Genomic DNA, 16773 nt, shown 5'->3' on the forward strand with positions numbered 1-16773 from the left:
TATTGCACTGTTACTTACAGGATTATAAATGAAATAGGTGGTTTTCATTTATATGAAAAAAAATCCATATTAGCATGCAAGGATTGTACAGAGCTGGAAAATATATTGTATGAAGGGGACTAAGTGATGAGCAAGAACACATAGAAATTAACCTAATCCTGGGATTTATAGTTTGCTGGGTTTTTTTAGTACTATCTCCTGTAAGTCCCGTGAAAGATAAAATTGGTGGTCAGTGACTGAACATTTTCAAACCCTTTCTGAATTGTGAATTTCTGAAAATCCCAGGAATTTATAGTTTAGTAAATTAGTTAGAACTCCCTCCTTGTTACTCCATTGGATTGAATTATGGCTGCTAAAGTGGTATCAAACTGCTATAATTGTACAGTATGGATACACCCATTCTTTACCTAGTGCATTGTATAGCCCGTGATTTTACACATAAAATGACTTCTTTTCCTAGTACCTACTTAATGATACAAGAGTTCCACTTAATATATATTGAATAAAACTGCACAAAATTGATTTAATTGAATTGATTTGGTAATGCATATATTTTGATTGATTTGCATTTAATCTAAATGAATAGAAGACATAGTAATTGCTGACTGGAAAAACGATTGCCAGCATTTCCATGAAAATTTTGACTTTCTAAATTAAGACCAAATATGTGCCCATTTTCTCAATGTATGATAATAATATGGAGTGCTTGTCTAGTCCTGCCTCATTTTGAAGCAATAGCTAATTAGGTGCCTATGGGAAGCTGTCCTCCATTAATGTACTGCGACATTTGAAGATTACATTTATATAGCAAATATTTCATGGCTGTAACTATATGCAGCCACACATACAGCTCTGATTCCAGAAGTAGCATGTAGTTATTGTGGGTCATGAATAACCACTGACAGCCTAGTTCTCCACAAGTCTGTCTCATCCTATATTTGTCAGTTTAAGGAGGGTGGTTCTACACAGACACCATAATGAAGTTCAAAGCTGGCTCAAGGGTGGGTGTCCACAAAAAGAAAAACCCTAGTTTGTTCTGCAGCACATATTAAGCCAGAAACAGTGCATTCAAAAAAAGACTCACCAGAAAGTCTGGAATATGACAAAAAATCAATGGTAGCCAATCAGAATATATCCCATGCAGGGGATAAAACCAGGACAGGAAAACATGGAGTGCTTGTCAGGACACAACTAGCATGAAACCAGGGCAGGAAAACACAAAAGTGTTTGTCAAGACACAACTATCACTGACACACTTTACAAAACCTCAAAATGTAGCTGGTCAGTGGGTAAACATGCATCTGCCTGCAAAGGAAACCACATTATTCCCATGGGGACTCTCACTTTTCACCCCTTTGTTATCATTTCCTGTGCCCTGCCATGGTCCAGCACTGATCCCAGACAGATTTGGATATGCTCATCAGTGCACTTGAGCAGACTGAGTAAGAAAAAGCATTCCTGGGATCAGTTGGATACTGTGGCCACAATCCCAGCATTGAAGCAGGGCCTGGGGCTCTCCACAGAAGAAATTGTTCTTTTTAATCAACTTCCTAAATTGAATGTCATACCTTTGTAGAACCAACCATCATTCTCATAGAATCAGACCACAGGGCTATCCAGTCCAACCCTCATCATACAGGAATTCACAATCAAAGCCAACTTGACAGATGGCCACCCGATCTCTGTTTAATAGAATCATAAGAATTTTGTGAAAATGTACTATGCACACAGACAAAAGACACAGCTGAATGAATTAACCAACTTTTTGTAGTGAAAGTTTGGGGTTTTGTTGTTTATTCATTCAATCACATCTGATTCTTCATGACCACATGGACCAGCCCATACCAGAGCTCCCCGTCAGCTGTCGCCGCCCCCAGCTCCTTCAAAGTCAAGCCAGTCACTTCAAGGATAACATCCATCCTCTTGCCCTTGGTCGGCCCCTCTTCCTTTTTCCTTCATTTTCCCCAACATCATTATCCTCTCCATGCTTTCCTGTCTTCTCATTATGTGGCAAAAAACCTTCATCTTCGCCTCTAATGTCCTTCCCTCCAATGAGCAGTCGGGCATTATTTCCTGGTTGGACTGGTTGGATCTTCTCGCGGTCCAAGGCATTCTCAGAATTTTCCTCCAACACCACAGTTCAAATGTGTCTATTTTGATTCACTCAGCCTTCCTTATAGTCCAGCTCTTGCATCTGTAGGTTACTACGGGGAATACCATTGCTTTAACTATGCGGACCTTGGGTGCCAGTGTGAAAGTTTGGGGGAAAATATCCATATACGTTATCTGGACACTAACCACCCAAATACATTAAATATTTAGTTCATATCAGCATGGGAAGCACAAAGTGTACTGTATTCTATGATTTCCAAATGTTTTACTGTGGGGCCCTACTAACCTACTTCTGTCATTTTTAACTAAGAGACTATACATTTCTAATTTTCTTGAAATCATCATTATATTTGGCATGTTAGTATCTAACACATTGAACCAGTGTACTAGCACAATATATTGTAATTTTTCTATAATAGACACAAATGTCCTGAATAATTATTATAATGTTAAATATGTGATCTGTTTCTTACAGGCTGAGTTTAATTTGCAACCTGATTCGTTATACTTCAATGATGGCCAGAGAAGAATTGACTTCGTTTTAGTCTATGAAGATGAGAATAAAAAAGAGGGCCATAAGAAGAGCTTCCATAGAAAGCAAATGGTTTGACTTGCCTTCTATTTTGTGCTGCCTTTAATGGGATTTTTGTTTTTATGATCCCAGGTTTCTGTTTTAACCCCGTTAGTTGCTTACTCAGAGATAGGGGCCACTTTCTTCATGGTGCATAAACTGAATCATTATTTCATAGAATCATAGATTTGGAAGAAACCACAAGGGCCATCCAGTCCAACCCATTACCATGCAGGAAAACACAATCAGAGCATTTATTTTTCACTCAAATACATATATCTTTGGATATTCTTGCCCCAATTTTATTTTTGCTTGTTGTATCCTGTTGGACTCCTTGTGGCTAAAAGATATGTCATCCTCTGGATTTCAGATGTATGCAAGCAAGCTTTAAATGTTATCCATTCCATATTGGCTTGTAGCATGTAATAGTACTCGCTTTTTCTTGAAATAACTAGTATAAGGAATGTATTATTACAGAATATACCTTTGAATGTCTGAAGATTTTTTTAAAACAAGGATAACATTCTTCACTATATGAAGAAAACCAGACCTTTAGGATGTGTATATGCTATATCCTGTTCTTGCTAGTTTTCTATAAGCAGGAACATGCTTAACATTGGGGTTTTATTCTGTCATGGGATTGATCCATCCAAATTCAGAGGTGATCAATATGATAGTGACAAAAGCTGAAGAACAGGTCCTCATCATGACAACCCCCCTGACCTTAGAATCAAAGAGTCTTTGAATTGAAAGCAACCACAAAGGCCATCTAGTACAACCTGCTGCCATATGCCCAAGAGGACCCAAATTGAAATGGAATTTGTTGATCCAAGTCTGTATGTATGTGTGCTATATGCAAATATATGCATTCCCAGTAGAGCATGTAGAAACATCACTCACACATTTTGCATAGCCAGATGATTCACGCATAAAAGCATTGTTATTACCAATGAAATCATTTCCCCTGGGACTGCAAGTACTGTAATTCTTTTGAATGTGGATTTTTTTCTGTCTTTCTTCACTGTCTGAGTTTTATATTTATACATGAAAGTCCAGAATACTATGTCCTGGATTTGAAAACCTTTCTAGTTCATTCTTGGGCCAGGCTTACACAGCCAAAATGGTCTCACTGCTCAGCTGTTACTTTATTTATTTATTTACTTACTTACTTTTCTCCCGCTTTTCTCCCATGGATGGGACTTAATGGAATAACTGCCATTAAGCAGTTATTCCATTTATAGCAGTGGTCCCCAACCTTATTTTTGACCAGGGACCACTTTAACCAGGGACAGCTCTCCAACATTAGTACCAAAAGGGTTATGAATCAGCCTTTGGTCAACTTTAGATTCAGTTTGGTTATTTGGGGTTCTGATTCAGAAAACTGCATTGGATAGACTACATCAGCTCTAGTTTCTGATACAGAACATATGCCAGCCAGTAGTCACCATCTGCTCACCCACAGAAAACCATATTTAATAATCTAGAGCTGATGGGGTCTATCCAATGCAATTTTCTGAATCAGCACCCCAAATAACCCCAGGAACAGACCTAAAAAACGAAGACACCAAGGCACCCCCGCTTCCAGGCGTCACATGGAACAGCTCCACTTAGAGGGAGGGAGGAGGAGGAGAAGCAGCAGTCAGGAGGCTTGCTGTCATGCCTTTTGTGGGTAGTCAGCTTCTCCACACCCAGCATCCCCATTGCCTTGGCACTATAAGAGGGTTTCATGAGACCAGTCGCTCTTGTTGCAACAGTTTAGTAACGGTGAGGCCGTGGACCATATTTTAGTTCTTGGGGACCATTGGTGGTCCATGGACCACACGTTGGGAAACACTAATTTATAGGGTCACCATACAATGAAGTCAGCTCAATGACATGTAAAAACAACCAATTTTACTGCATAACTTCAGAAGTCACAAGAGTTTTATTAAAAATCACTCAAAATCCTATCTAAAATGTATTTTATTTGCATTGAAATAATTTCTGATTTCACTGCAATCAATATATTCTTCTTTGGAAATTAGGGAGCAATTTTATTATTAAATTTGGTTTAGCATTTCATTGCCTCTTACAACTGCATTTCAGTATTCCGTATCCTCCTTGATCAGCTTCCTGAATGCGTGTGGCTGAACTGTCAATGTATGAAAAGCCAGGTTTTTAATCTAGCCTCAATGTTTAAACTGAGTTTAAACAATTATTTGTTATTTTTGTGGTGTTTGGCTTGTGTGAATTATCAGGATAAGAAGTTTCCCCAATTTCCCAATCAATTTTAACAGAGAAAGAGGCAAGCATATCAGTCTAACCTGATCAGCCGTGCCTTACAGCTTGAAGCAACAAGGTCGGTGAGTACAGTTTCCTATGTATTTTTTTGAAAGTATGAATTATTCAGTCCAAAACGAAAAAAAATGTGTGTTTACAAAAGTGGAACTGAAATCTATTGATGGACTGAACTGCACCTTCCTTCATATAACCTTTTGGAAATAAACTATAAGGGTTACAGTCTCATCTATTTTTAATACAGTAGAGTCTCACTTATCCAAGCTAAACGGGCCGGCAGAACCTTGGATAAGCAAATATCTTGGATAATAAGGAGGGACTAAGGAAAAGCCTATTAAACACCAAATTAGGTTATGATTTTACAAATTAAGCACCAAAACATCACGTTATACAACAAATTTGACAGAAAAAGTAGTTCAGTATGCACTAATGTTATGTTGTAATTACTGTATTTACGAATTTAGCACCAAAATATCACGATATATTGAAAACATTGACTATAAAAATGCATTGGATAATCCAGAACCTTGGATAAGTGAGTTTTGGATAAGTGAGACTCTACTGTATATAGCTTCTCAACTTTTGACAACATACCTGGTATTGGTGAGCAGCTCACACTGAGATGTTAATGGATTCAATACATTAAATACAGATTTACACAATAAGAGCAAAGTTTGGGATTCTATTCTGAAATCCTGTAGATTCAAATGCTTATAGAGTATTCCTTTTTCTAGCCATCTTCTCTTTCCATGATTTGTGCAGTACAAGTTCATCTCAGTCTACATTAGTGAACAATTATAAGATGACTATATAGTTTATCTCCTGTAATTGCACTATTCAGTCTTTGATGAAAATTGCATAGTGGCTCACTTCTCCACAACAGTGTTGCCTGCCTTTAGATAACCACCAGTGCATGTTGCTAAAATGGAATTGGGTGAATAGAAGGAAAATTGATCCTTTTCACTGGCACAATTTGCAGCCCTTGTGCTCAGTCACAACGTAATATTAAAAAGCAAAAGCATATCAAACTTCAGACCCAGTGTGATCATATTGATGGTCATATATGAATTTTCAGCTAGTTTATTCCATTGATAATAATTGTCAATCAAAACCTTACCAGAAATCCAACTTTACTTAAGAAATCTCACTCAGAAGCATAGCTAGCTAGCAATAGGAGTTTGGAGTTTTCTTGCTTCTAAACATTGTCATGTTTAAACATCATCACTAAACATTGACAGATGTAGTGACTCAAAACAAGACATTATGTGCCTCTTACTGCTGATATGTCATTACATATATATCATATCGGGATGCTAAAAAAACAAACTCCCAATTTCAGAAGTTTTACATCCTAGAACTTGTATAAATTATTATTAGAATGATAATTATCAAATTTATATCTGGCTTTTTTTCAGAGCTGAGGCCCTAGGAAGCTTACAAAAATTTAAAAGGCTAAGCACACACATTTCCATGAGTTACTCTGCAAAAAAAGGGACTTTCCAAAAACCTAGTTCTGGATTCAATGAACTTGGAAATAACAGAGAAGAATATTTTCCAAGCAGCTGATAGTATCTCGAATGTGGGAAAAGAAAGATAATGAGAAAGTTATGGGTTTTCCACTATTATTATTCCTCCCCTGGTGATAGACTAGTTAGGGAAAAATTGAAGGGAAAGAAAGTAAAAGAAGGTTTGGTAGGAAAATAGTGTGAGTTGGCTCAGGACTGATGCAAGGCTTAGTTGAAATATGCTTTATATTTCTCAAGTTAAAATCACCCTTTCCACTAGGATTAGTGACAAAGACCTCTATATCTGGGCATGGACTGTTAATTTTCCCCCTTAGAAATAATGCATCACTTGCACACTACTAGAGCCAATGTAGTAAAGTTGTTTGAATGATGAACTGGGACTCTATTAGACCCAGGTTAGAGTCCTGCTCAGTCATGAAAGCCTACTGAATGGCAAATACTCTCTGAACAAACGTTGCCAAGAAAACCCCATAATAGATTCATCTTAAGGTTACCATAGGTTGGAAACAACTTGAAAGTACACTACAACAAAGAGCACCACTGCTTTCCCTTTTTCTTCCAATGCATCTTGAGCAGGACAACATCTTTGGTTATTATGTCCAAAATGTTGTCTTCATAGGTTTTTTTGATGGTTCTAAACAGATTCAAGAATGGGTTTAAAATGCAATACAGATAATATAAACAATATTTTAATATAATTTTATTGCAGGTCTTGGATGAAAAATGTATATTTGTAAAAGTGCATGTGCCCTGGGAAGTCCTGTGCAAATATGCGGAGATCATGCACATCCAATTGCCTCTGCAGCCCAGTGATCTGAAAACCCATGATTCAGCATTTGGCTGGATTAGAAAATTCTTCAGTGTGGATAAAGAAATAATCAAGCCAGAGCAAGATTTTTTTACTGCTCCATTTGAAAATGACCGTTTATCAGATTTTTATATTCAAGACAAAGATACATTCTTCACTCCAGCAACAAGGAGCCGAATAGTAAGTTTCAGACATCTGTATACCAGTAGATTTATTTCTGTATTTCCCAGCTAAGGTTAATGTTTTCTCTCTTTTTAATGTTTTTAAGTGACAAATATCTTGTAAAATGCAAACAATAGGAAAGAATCATTGCTTTTAAATGGTAATAGCTTAGGAAAGAGGTCATAAAAAAGTAGAGCATATGCTTGGCTTACTAGTGACCTCAAGTTAAGTCTACCATATTCCTAGAAGTGCTTGAAAAAGTTCTGGACTGAAATCCCATAATAATAATAATGTTAATAATAATACATTTTATTTATATTCCGCTTTATCTCCCCAGAGGGACTCAGAGTGGATTACAGTATACACATATAAGGCAAACATTCAATGTCTTTTATACAGTGAACGACAACATACAATACATAGACAAAGGTAAAGGCCTTCCTCTTTCATCTCCGGTGTCTGGAGGCAATGCTCAGCTCTCACCACGGGGAGGTGCTCTTGTTCCATTTTTCCATGTCGAGGAGCCTGTTGTCCATAGACATCTCCGATCATGTTGCCGGCATGTCTGCCTGGGGTGCTCTACTCTCATTGCCTGCTTTCAAACTGCTAGGTTGGTAGAAGCTAGGGCTAACAGTGGGAGCTCACCCCCAAATCACAGCTTCGAACTGCCAACCCTCTGGCCAGCAGATTTCCTGCAGCCAATGGTTTAACCCGCTGCACTACTGATTTAAGTATTCATAACTCATGCTGAGTTCATCTAGATAGACCATTGCCCTGAATCAGTAAGGGAACTACCTGACTTATGAGCACTGTTCAGGCAGATACTTTCAGATGTATTTTCAAGTGGTTTCAGTTCCTACAATGCTGTGATCTTCTTGTTTCCACAACAGATCAGGGACCCATTGATTCATCATGGTGTAGTCCACATGCCAGGAAAAAAATCTGGACTCCCTTTTCTACTTTCTATTATATATTGCCAGTTCAAAAACTGTAGTCAGGGGACTGGTTTCGTTGTGAAAGAAAACAGAGGAATCTAATGACTTGGTAAATGCTTGTCTTGATGAGACATTGAATCACTATGCAACAGAAAAAATGTTGCAGTACAAAGGCACACTACTTCACACTGTGCACTATGCAGTTATTTTCAGTTCCTAAGCTTTCATCAAATATTGTATATAGTTCTGAAATTATTAGTGATACATTCCAAAGCCTAGTATTAAAATGGGGGGTAGATATATGTAAGTGGTCTTTCCATGTTTGTTGTAACTGCTCACTGGGAGCTGACTGAGAAATATGCCTGTTTTCTATCAAGGGCTATAACAATAAGTAAGCAGCACATTTTCACATAATAAGATTATCAAATTTGAAATATACAGAGGTCAGTCTAGGATGGCACCATTTTAACAATGAATACTTCTAAAAGCCTTTGCCATATAGTAGCCATTCTCTGAATTTATTCTAATTTATTTTCTACACAATTAGTTCATGCTTTCTTAAGAAGGTATTAAATTTTTCAGGCTTACTTTATCCTTTGTCGTGGGGAATATGCCATCAGAGACAATGTGAAAAAGTTTGGGATTAATAAACTGCTGGATTCTGGAATCTACAAGGCAGCTTTCCCACTACATGATGTAAGTACATTTTTTTAAAGCTATTAAAACAAAATATATTATAATAAATACAGAAAGATCTATAGAAGCCAATAAGAAAATCTTTGTTGAACTTTTAACAATATAGTATATTGTTCCTCAATATTTTGCAAGCTGAGCAACAAATGGGCAACATAACAATTTATAAGATACTATAAAGGAGGCAAAACAAAAAATGCATATACTGCACTTTAGGGTTTTTGCCTACAATTTATCCAGTGTGGAACTTTTTACAACACGATATGCAATCAGAGTAATATGTGCAAAGAGCATGGAAGTGCTGTAAGTATTAACCAAAAGTGTTCACCTATGAACCGGATTTTTTAAAAATGGATTTTATAACTGACCGGTTTTAAAACAAAAACAATTCAGTGCTAGTTTTGAAACAGTAGTGGAAATGCAAAGTTTATATTAAGGTGCAGAGGGCCGTCCCCATACAGGTATCCCCAATGGGGAAAACCCTACCCTTAAAGCCTCAGCTGATACCAACACTGGCATCTTTATGATGTCAAGCTAAAACATGCCTCTTTAATAAAGCCTTTGGTAGCTAATGTGCTATGGTTTAAAATTGTTCTGGACTGTTTAAATTTATTTTAAGGGTCTTATTTTAGCTTGATAAACTGTTAAATATGTAGAGTCATCCCTCCACATTTGCTGGGTTTGGGGGCCTAGGTCCCCTGAAAAAGTGGGAAAAACATACAAAGAACAACTTTTTTTTAACCTGAGAACATCTCTCTAAGACAGGGGTTACCAAACTTTTTCAGAGCCCTTTTTGAAGCAAAAGTTTCACGTGGAGTCCCAAGAAATGTTTAGTGTTTAGTTCTATCTGTCTTTGTTCAATGAGGCATATTACATATGCTACATATACGGAAGTATGAATAATAAGTTATATATATATATATATATATATATATATATATATATATAGGAAACAATAGTAAAAAAGAACTGGGGCAATGTTATTCATTATTTAAGTCTACAAAATGATATAACAAGTAGCTAAGATATTTGAAAAATGTAGTGTGACATGTACACCTGAGGTTAATATGAACAATGTGCCTACTTCTTGTGGTAGAGGTTGTCAGAGTTGAGAGGAAATTCCATCCTTGCCATGTGTTTTTTTTAATGCCAGGAGCACCCTCATTATTATAGTTCCCTTGGCTAATGAAGATTCAGCCCAGTTTTCTTCCAACCCTCCTCTCCTCTCTCTCCTTTCTCTCTCTCCTTCCTTTCAAACACATTCACTGTCTGACTGAGTCACTTGTCCCAGTGCCCCTCCTGTGATCTCTACTGGCAATTTCTGAGCTCAGAATGCTCGGCTTTTCTATTTTTACGCAGAAACCTGCTCCGAGGGACAGCCCTAGGGCAGCCACCCATTGGATGAACTGCAAATCTGGCAGGGAAAAGTGAAGGGGAGAGCAGGAGGATGGAAGTAGAACACTGCTGTTGCAATATGCCCTTATGCTGGCCCAGGGAGCAGGAGGAGAACGAAAGAGGAGAAGAGAAGCAGCACGGCTTTCTGATGTGGATCCCCAAGAGCTCCACGGAGCACACTTTGGGAGCCCCTGCTATAGAAAATTCTTGATCCTCCAGTGAGACTCTTTGGTCAACATCCATAAGAAGTTGACTCCAAAGTCACACTTATTTATTGATTTTAATGCCATAAATAAGTATAAAATTAATAAAATTAAGGAAGCACAAGCGGCCAAATAATTTTAGACCAAAACAGGCAACAGCGACTGCCTGTTTTAAACGATTCTTTCTCTGTGCATGAGGCAGGGCATTGTGGGCAAGCATACAGATGCGGAGTTGTCTGTTCTGCTCCACAGTCGCACAGGGTGGAGGATTCTTCTAGGTAGTGCCATTTTGCTAGGTTGTCTATTGATCTGCCCACTCTGCTTCTGAGTCTGTTCAGGGACTTCCAGGTTGCCCATTCTTGGTTAGTCCTTGGAGGAAGACCTTTGTGGGGGGGGGGGGGGGGGCATCCATTTGGGATTTCCTGATTTAGCTGCCCAGAGGATACTCTTACTGTTGCTGGGGGAACATTAAGAGGAGTGGTGGTTCTCATGAAGCTTTTTCCTACTGGGAGGAGGCTGACATCCATGCAGTGGATGGCTTTCACAGTGTTCAACCTTATTTCTCTCACAGTTAGCAGCAACTTCCCGTCGCACATCACAGGAGGCAATGCCAGCTAGCTTATAAAGTCTATCAACAGGTGTAGGTTTGAGACATCCTGTGATTATTGTACATGTTTCATTCAGTGCTATATTCACCTGCTTCGCATAGGGAGACTTGTGCCAAACAGGGCAGGCGTACTCAGCAGTTGAGTAAGACAAGGCCAGGGCTGATTTTCTTATTAAATTTGGGTCTGCACCCCATACGCTGCAGTCACACTGGAGGCCCAAGAGAGAACATTATAATCAAATCTGTGAATTATAATGCGCTAATTTGACTGTATTTTTGTTTAAATGGGGTTAAACAGTTTTAAGATTAAATCAGGTTGCTTTGGCTTTTAGTTTGAATATGTATGTATTGATTTTAATTGATTCTTAATACCTATGATATGTAATTCTCTTTTAATGTTTATATACTGGTAGATTTTAAATTGTACTGAAATGCTTTTAATGTAAGCCACTTTGAGTCTTCTTGTGGAGAGAAAAAACGGGGTATAAATAAACATAATAATAATAACAACAACATATTTTCTTGTGTGTTGCCATGAGAACATAGTTCAATATATAAACAGTTTAAGAAAATAGCTATCAAGAAGTTTTACAGTGATTTTAGCCAAGATTACCTGTACATTAGTTCACTTCTGGTCTGAACTGGTAGAAAGCAAAATCGCACGTGTGCTTCCAACCTGCATTGTTCTACTATGTTCATCCATAATGTCTGAATGATTAAAGAGGCAATCTGTGGCTTTCTTAGTTAAAAATTCAGTCTGTGCCATTTTTTTCCTATGGTACTTTAGGGGGGAAATTAGCCATGTAAAAACATTTAGGGAGACTCCCTGATACTGCTTTTTAAACAAAAATTCTGAAACGATTTGCTTTGTTCTTTAGTATTTTTTCAGTGCTTTAGCTTGCCTCTTATACATGACAAGTAGCAATTGCCTCAAGGTACATGGCAGCATTTCTTGTTGCTCGGTGCGGTTTCCAAGTCTGGCATTCTGCTTCACATTATGTCTGGGAAGGTAATCTACAGTATAATTGTGATAACACAGCAACACTCAGTCTCAGGATCAAAAACAGAATGAAAGAGGCACTTTCTGCTCATTTACTGAAAGGGAAAATATTCTGTTTTACAGTCAAGATTTAACCATCAATCACAGGATCCTACCTGCCCAAATGAAAGGTACCTGCTATACAGGGAATGGGCTCATCCTCGAAATATTTTAAAATTACAACCCCTGGATCTTGTCAGGTCAGTATGGACAGACATTAGAAAGATTGTAATGCCACTTCAAATGTGTACTGCCACTCTTCATCAGGAGAAATCACATATTATATGGTAAATCCAACATAAATGTAGCAGCATAATTCAGACTTTAACTGGTTTTTATTTTTGCATGAGGTTTTCATGGATATAAACCCATTTCATGAGATACAAATTATCTCTGCTTGCTTTTTTTTAATAACATAGGTAGTGCAATAAATTGAACCCTTGTGCTGGCTGAACTGCTGACCTGAAGGTTGGTTTGCTTACCTGAAGGTTGCCAGTTCGAATCCACAAAATAGGGTGAACTCCCATCTGTCAGCTCTAGCTTGAGTGACATGAGAGAAGTCTCCCAGCTAACACATCCAGGCATTCCCTGGGCAAGGTCTCTGTCGACAGCCAATTCTCTCACACCAGAAGTGACTTGCAGTATGTTCTTAACTCGCTTCTAACACGATTTTAAAAAAATAACTAACATGGCAGCTTTCGTGAAAAGTAAATCAAATATGACAATTGTACACTTGAACATTTGTATGATGTAACAGAGGCTCTAATCAAAGATGTGATCTAACACATTCCATTGCTTCTGTGATCTAACACAGAAGTATTGCCTGTGTTAAGAAAGCAAAACAAAACAATATTTTATTCACTATAAAAAACCTCTGTGAAGCTTCTCATAGCCTGAGAGCTTGACCTTGTATAATCATTTTTTGCTCTTTGCATATTTGTAAACATGATCAAGACAGCCATGTCTGTTTATATAGTAATTCAGAATCAAATTCCTATATAGAAATAGGAAGACCTACCAATATGTTTCATTTAATGGTTACTTACAATGCAATTTCAAGGGGGTACACTGTAATTACAATGCATGAATGTGAGTATAATTTAATACATGAATTAATTTTTCTCTCAATCCTCCCTTACCCTAATCTTAGCAAAATTCTAGAGAAAGAATGTGGGGGAATAGGTTCATTCTCCCACATGTGGTGGGACTGTAGAAAAATTCAAATCTTTTATAGTAAAATAAGAAAAGAAATGGAAGAAATAACAGGGAAAGAATTAATATGGGACAAAGCCAGATTTATGTCCCTCACAATAAAGGTAAGGGACGATAACAATAATTGGACTGAGATTCTAAAATATATCTACAATGTAGATTCACCCTCAGCTTTTCTGAAGAATCTGACAGTAGTGAAGTGGCTACTATGCACAATATCTCTTTCTCGTCCATTATGAAATACAAGGGGAATTGTTTTACTTAATTATTTAGCATGAAAGATTATGTAGACACATTTGCAGTTTCAGAAGAGATGTTTCTATTCACAGGAAATATTATGGTGAGAAAATTGGGATCTATTTTGCTTGGCTGGGGTTCTATACTCAAATGTTACTCCTGGCAGCGATAGTTGGACTTGGATGCTTTTTGTATGGATATTTCACCAGGGACAATTGTACTTGGAGGTAAGCTATGACAATTCATTTACTTCATGTTATATTGTATATGATCCAATGCAGTACTCCCCAGTCGTTTCTTATGTCATGGACAGCGTAGAGAAGTTGGATGAAGCCTTATTGATAGAAGGCTCAGCAGTAGAACTGGAGCCAAGCAATGAACTATAACTTTCTCAGCCATGTACTAAAGCAGTGATTCTCAACGTGTAGGTCCCCAGATGTTTTGGCCTTCAGCTCCCAGAAAGCCTAACAGCTGGTAAACTGGCTGGGATTTCTGGGAGTTGTAGGACAAAACACCTGGCGACCCACAGGTTGAGAACCATTGCCCTAAAGGAAAATCTATAGAAGAAGTGAGTACTCAGCCCACTGACCAAATGCTAGAGAGTTCTATTGAGCAGGCTGAGGAGGAGTTACCTATTTCTGCATGTGTGGAGTTAAGGAAAGAAAGGTCTTGGATGTGAAAATCATTGAAGCTAGCTGAGAAGAGAGCCAACAACAGATAACACTTGTGAAAGTAGGATTTAAGAGACTGGAGTGTGTTACCTGATTGCTGGCAGCAACGTTGGTGTCTGAGCCAAGATCGTGGAGCCTTGGTCTCTCTGGAAACCCGGACATTAGCTCTGGAATTGTGGACTTAACCTTGCATCTTGTATATTACTGATAATTGACCCTGGAATGGACATTAGGATTTCCCTCTTGCATATTTCTTTCAGTATTTGGCATCTTTGTGGACTATTATGCTAGACCTGAGACTGTTTGTATATACTCTGACTGTATTTGGGGGTGGTGGCCTTGACACGTTAGGCTTGTTTTCTTGTAACTATTTGTCCTTCCATATTAATTAATCAAGGTCATAGTCTCATACATGGTGATCCAGGAATAATTTGAGTTGGCCTCAGTAAATTAGATAGAACATATATAAGTGAGATGTGTATAGTCAGGGGAGTAGTGCTTTTTCTACTACTTTCAAGACATTTACTAATTCGCAGTAATCATGGCAGACCGAACAGAAAGATTTCACCCTCTTTTTGTATACTCTTTTTTGTTTTTTCCTGCATTTGATTTCTGAGCTGCTATGGGTAGGGACTTGATTTCAGAGTTCTTTTGAGAATGGAGATATTTGGAGAGATGTGATTAAAAAAAAAAAACAACAGATATGGAAAGGTTAAATACTTCCTCCAGTCACTTGTTTGCCTTGTGTTGCTTCACTGTTCCACTAGAACCTGTTTTTCCTGTTTTAAAAGGGCCGTAACAGATGAATATTGTATTTGGATCTGATGTAGTGATCTCTAAGGGAATGGGGGTATGAAAGTACCAAGTTTAGCAATTTCTTTATTGAGTTATATATAATATATAAAATGTTTTTTTCTTTTTAATAAAGCCAAGAAGTATGTGACCCTAATATAGGAGGAAATATCATCATGTGTCCACAATGTGATCAAGAATGTACTTACTGGAATCTCACCATTACCTGTGAATCATCCAAGGTAAATGCATTTCGCAGCATAAGGCGGTGTACTTTTTTCTTGTCACATGAAGTTTTGTTTTGAAATAAAGTTGAAAATACATGGAATAAAAAATAATGGTATATAACATGATAAAGTATTTTCAACCCTTTTGAAAATAAGGGAAAGAAACTCCAGTAAGAATAAAAAAAAATTAACTCTCCTCTCCTTCCATTAAAATGACAGGCAATCTCATTAGGACTGCTCTGTAATGTATGCAGCTGAATAGAAATTTTAAGAAATACTTAGCTATGTGATTGAAGTGTGGTCAGCATGCTTCAAAAAAATTCCTCATAAGAGATAAATGGAAACAATTCTACTGCCATTTGGAAGTCATTTTTTGTTCCGCTTGTTGAGTAAGTTTGTAAATAATATTGTCTCCCAAATTTTATCAGTCTACTGATGTTGAGAGCGCTATTTGTAAGACTTCCCATTTCACAATGTATATGGAAATGTCATTTAAATTTGAACTCGCCACCATTTGTATCAGGAAGGTCAGCCCCATTCCCATGGGTTTCGTCCCTCAATAGTTGACTGCTGAAGAAAGTTTATGGCATCTTGAAGAAAATTCACTTATTTAGTGAAGTATTATCAGCCAGTGAAATATTGGGTTGCTGTGAGTTTTCTGGGCTGTATGGCCATGTTCCAGAAGCATTCTCTCGTGATGTTTTGCCCATATCTATGGCAGGCATCCTCAGAGGTTGTAAGGTATAGCTCACTGAGGATGCCTACCATAGATGTGGATGAAACATCAGGAGAGAATGCTTCTGGAACATGGCCATACAGCCCAGAAAACTCACAGCAATCCAATATTTCACTGGCTGATATGACATGAAAGCCTTCGACAACAAAGTAAAGTATTATCAGAAAAGGAAAACTCAGTATAGGAAGTGCTCTTTCTGCGCAAAATGAGCACAGAATAGAGTTCAATGATCCAAGAATGATCCTCCACCATACAGCTTCTGACATGTCATATGATGTAGTCAGGATGGTCTTCCAGTTCTCTTAATTTAATGATTCATATTAGAACAATAATATAGGGGTAACAAATGAGCCTGTAAAGGAGAAAAATAGACCAAAAATGGAAAACATTTTCCATTTTTAAACTTTTCCATTTAAATTTACCATGTTTTTCACGTGATAGCCTTATCACATTACAGTTTGCTTTCCATTGGTTTGGTTTTGGTTTATGTGGTCATAATACAACAGCTGGAGCAGCTGATCTGTGATATCAGTTCTACACATTCACATTATCATCTGATAGTTGTTTCCT

General features: G+C 37.6%; 1 protein-coding gene and 1 long non-coding RNA gene across 2 annotated transcripts in view; one reads left to right on the plus strand and one right to left on the minus strand.

Annotated features, from left to right (window-relative positions):
- Positions 1-16773, plus strand: part of ano6 (anoctamin 6) — an 81237-nt gene that overhangs the window by 31188 nt on the left and 33276 nt on the right. The window contains exons 3-9 of the mRNA XM_003221267.4: positions 2588-2716; positions 4960-5025; positions 7196-7474; positions 8974-9087; positions 12413-12528; positions 13870-14004; positions 15377-15482. Of these exons, the coding sequence (XP_003221315.2) occupies positions 2588-2716; positions 4960-5025; positions 7196-7474; positions 8974-9087; positions 12413-12528; positions 13870-14004; positions 15377-15482 (945 nt within the window). The remainder of the gene's footprint in view (positions 1-2587; positions 2717-4959; positions 5026-7195; positions 7475-8973; positions 9088-12412; positions 12529-13869; positions 14005-15376; positions 15483-16773) is intronic.
- The window catches only part of LOC134299504 (uncharacterized), a 33715-nt gene that overhangs the window by 13635 nt on the left and 3307 nt on the right, over positions 1-16773 (minus strand). The gene's annotated exons all lie outside the window — the stretch shown is intronic.

This window comes from Anolis carolinensis, chromosome 5 (genome assembly GCF_035594765.1).
Source record: "Anolis carolinensis isolate JA03-04 chromosome 5, rAnoCar3.1.pri, whole genome shotgun sequence".
In the NCBI taxonomy this organism is placed as follows: Eukaryota; Metazoa; Chordata; class Lepidosauria; order Squamata; family Dactyloidae; genus Anolis; species Anolis carolinensis.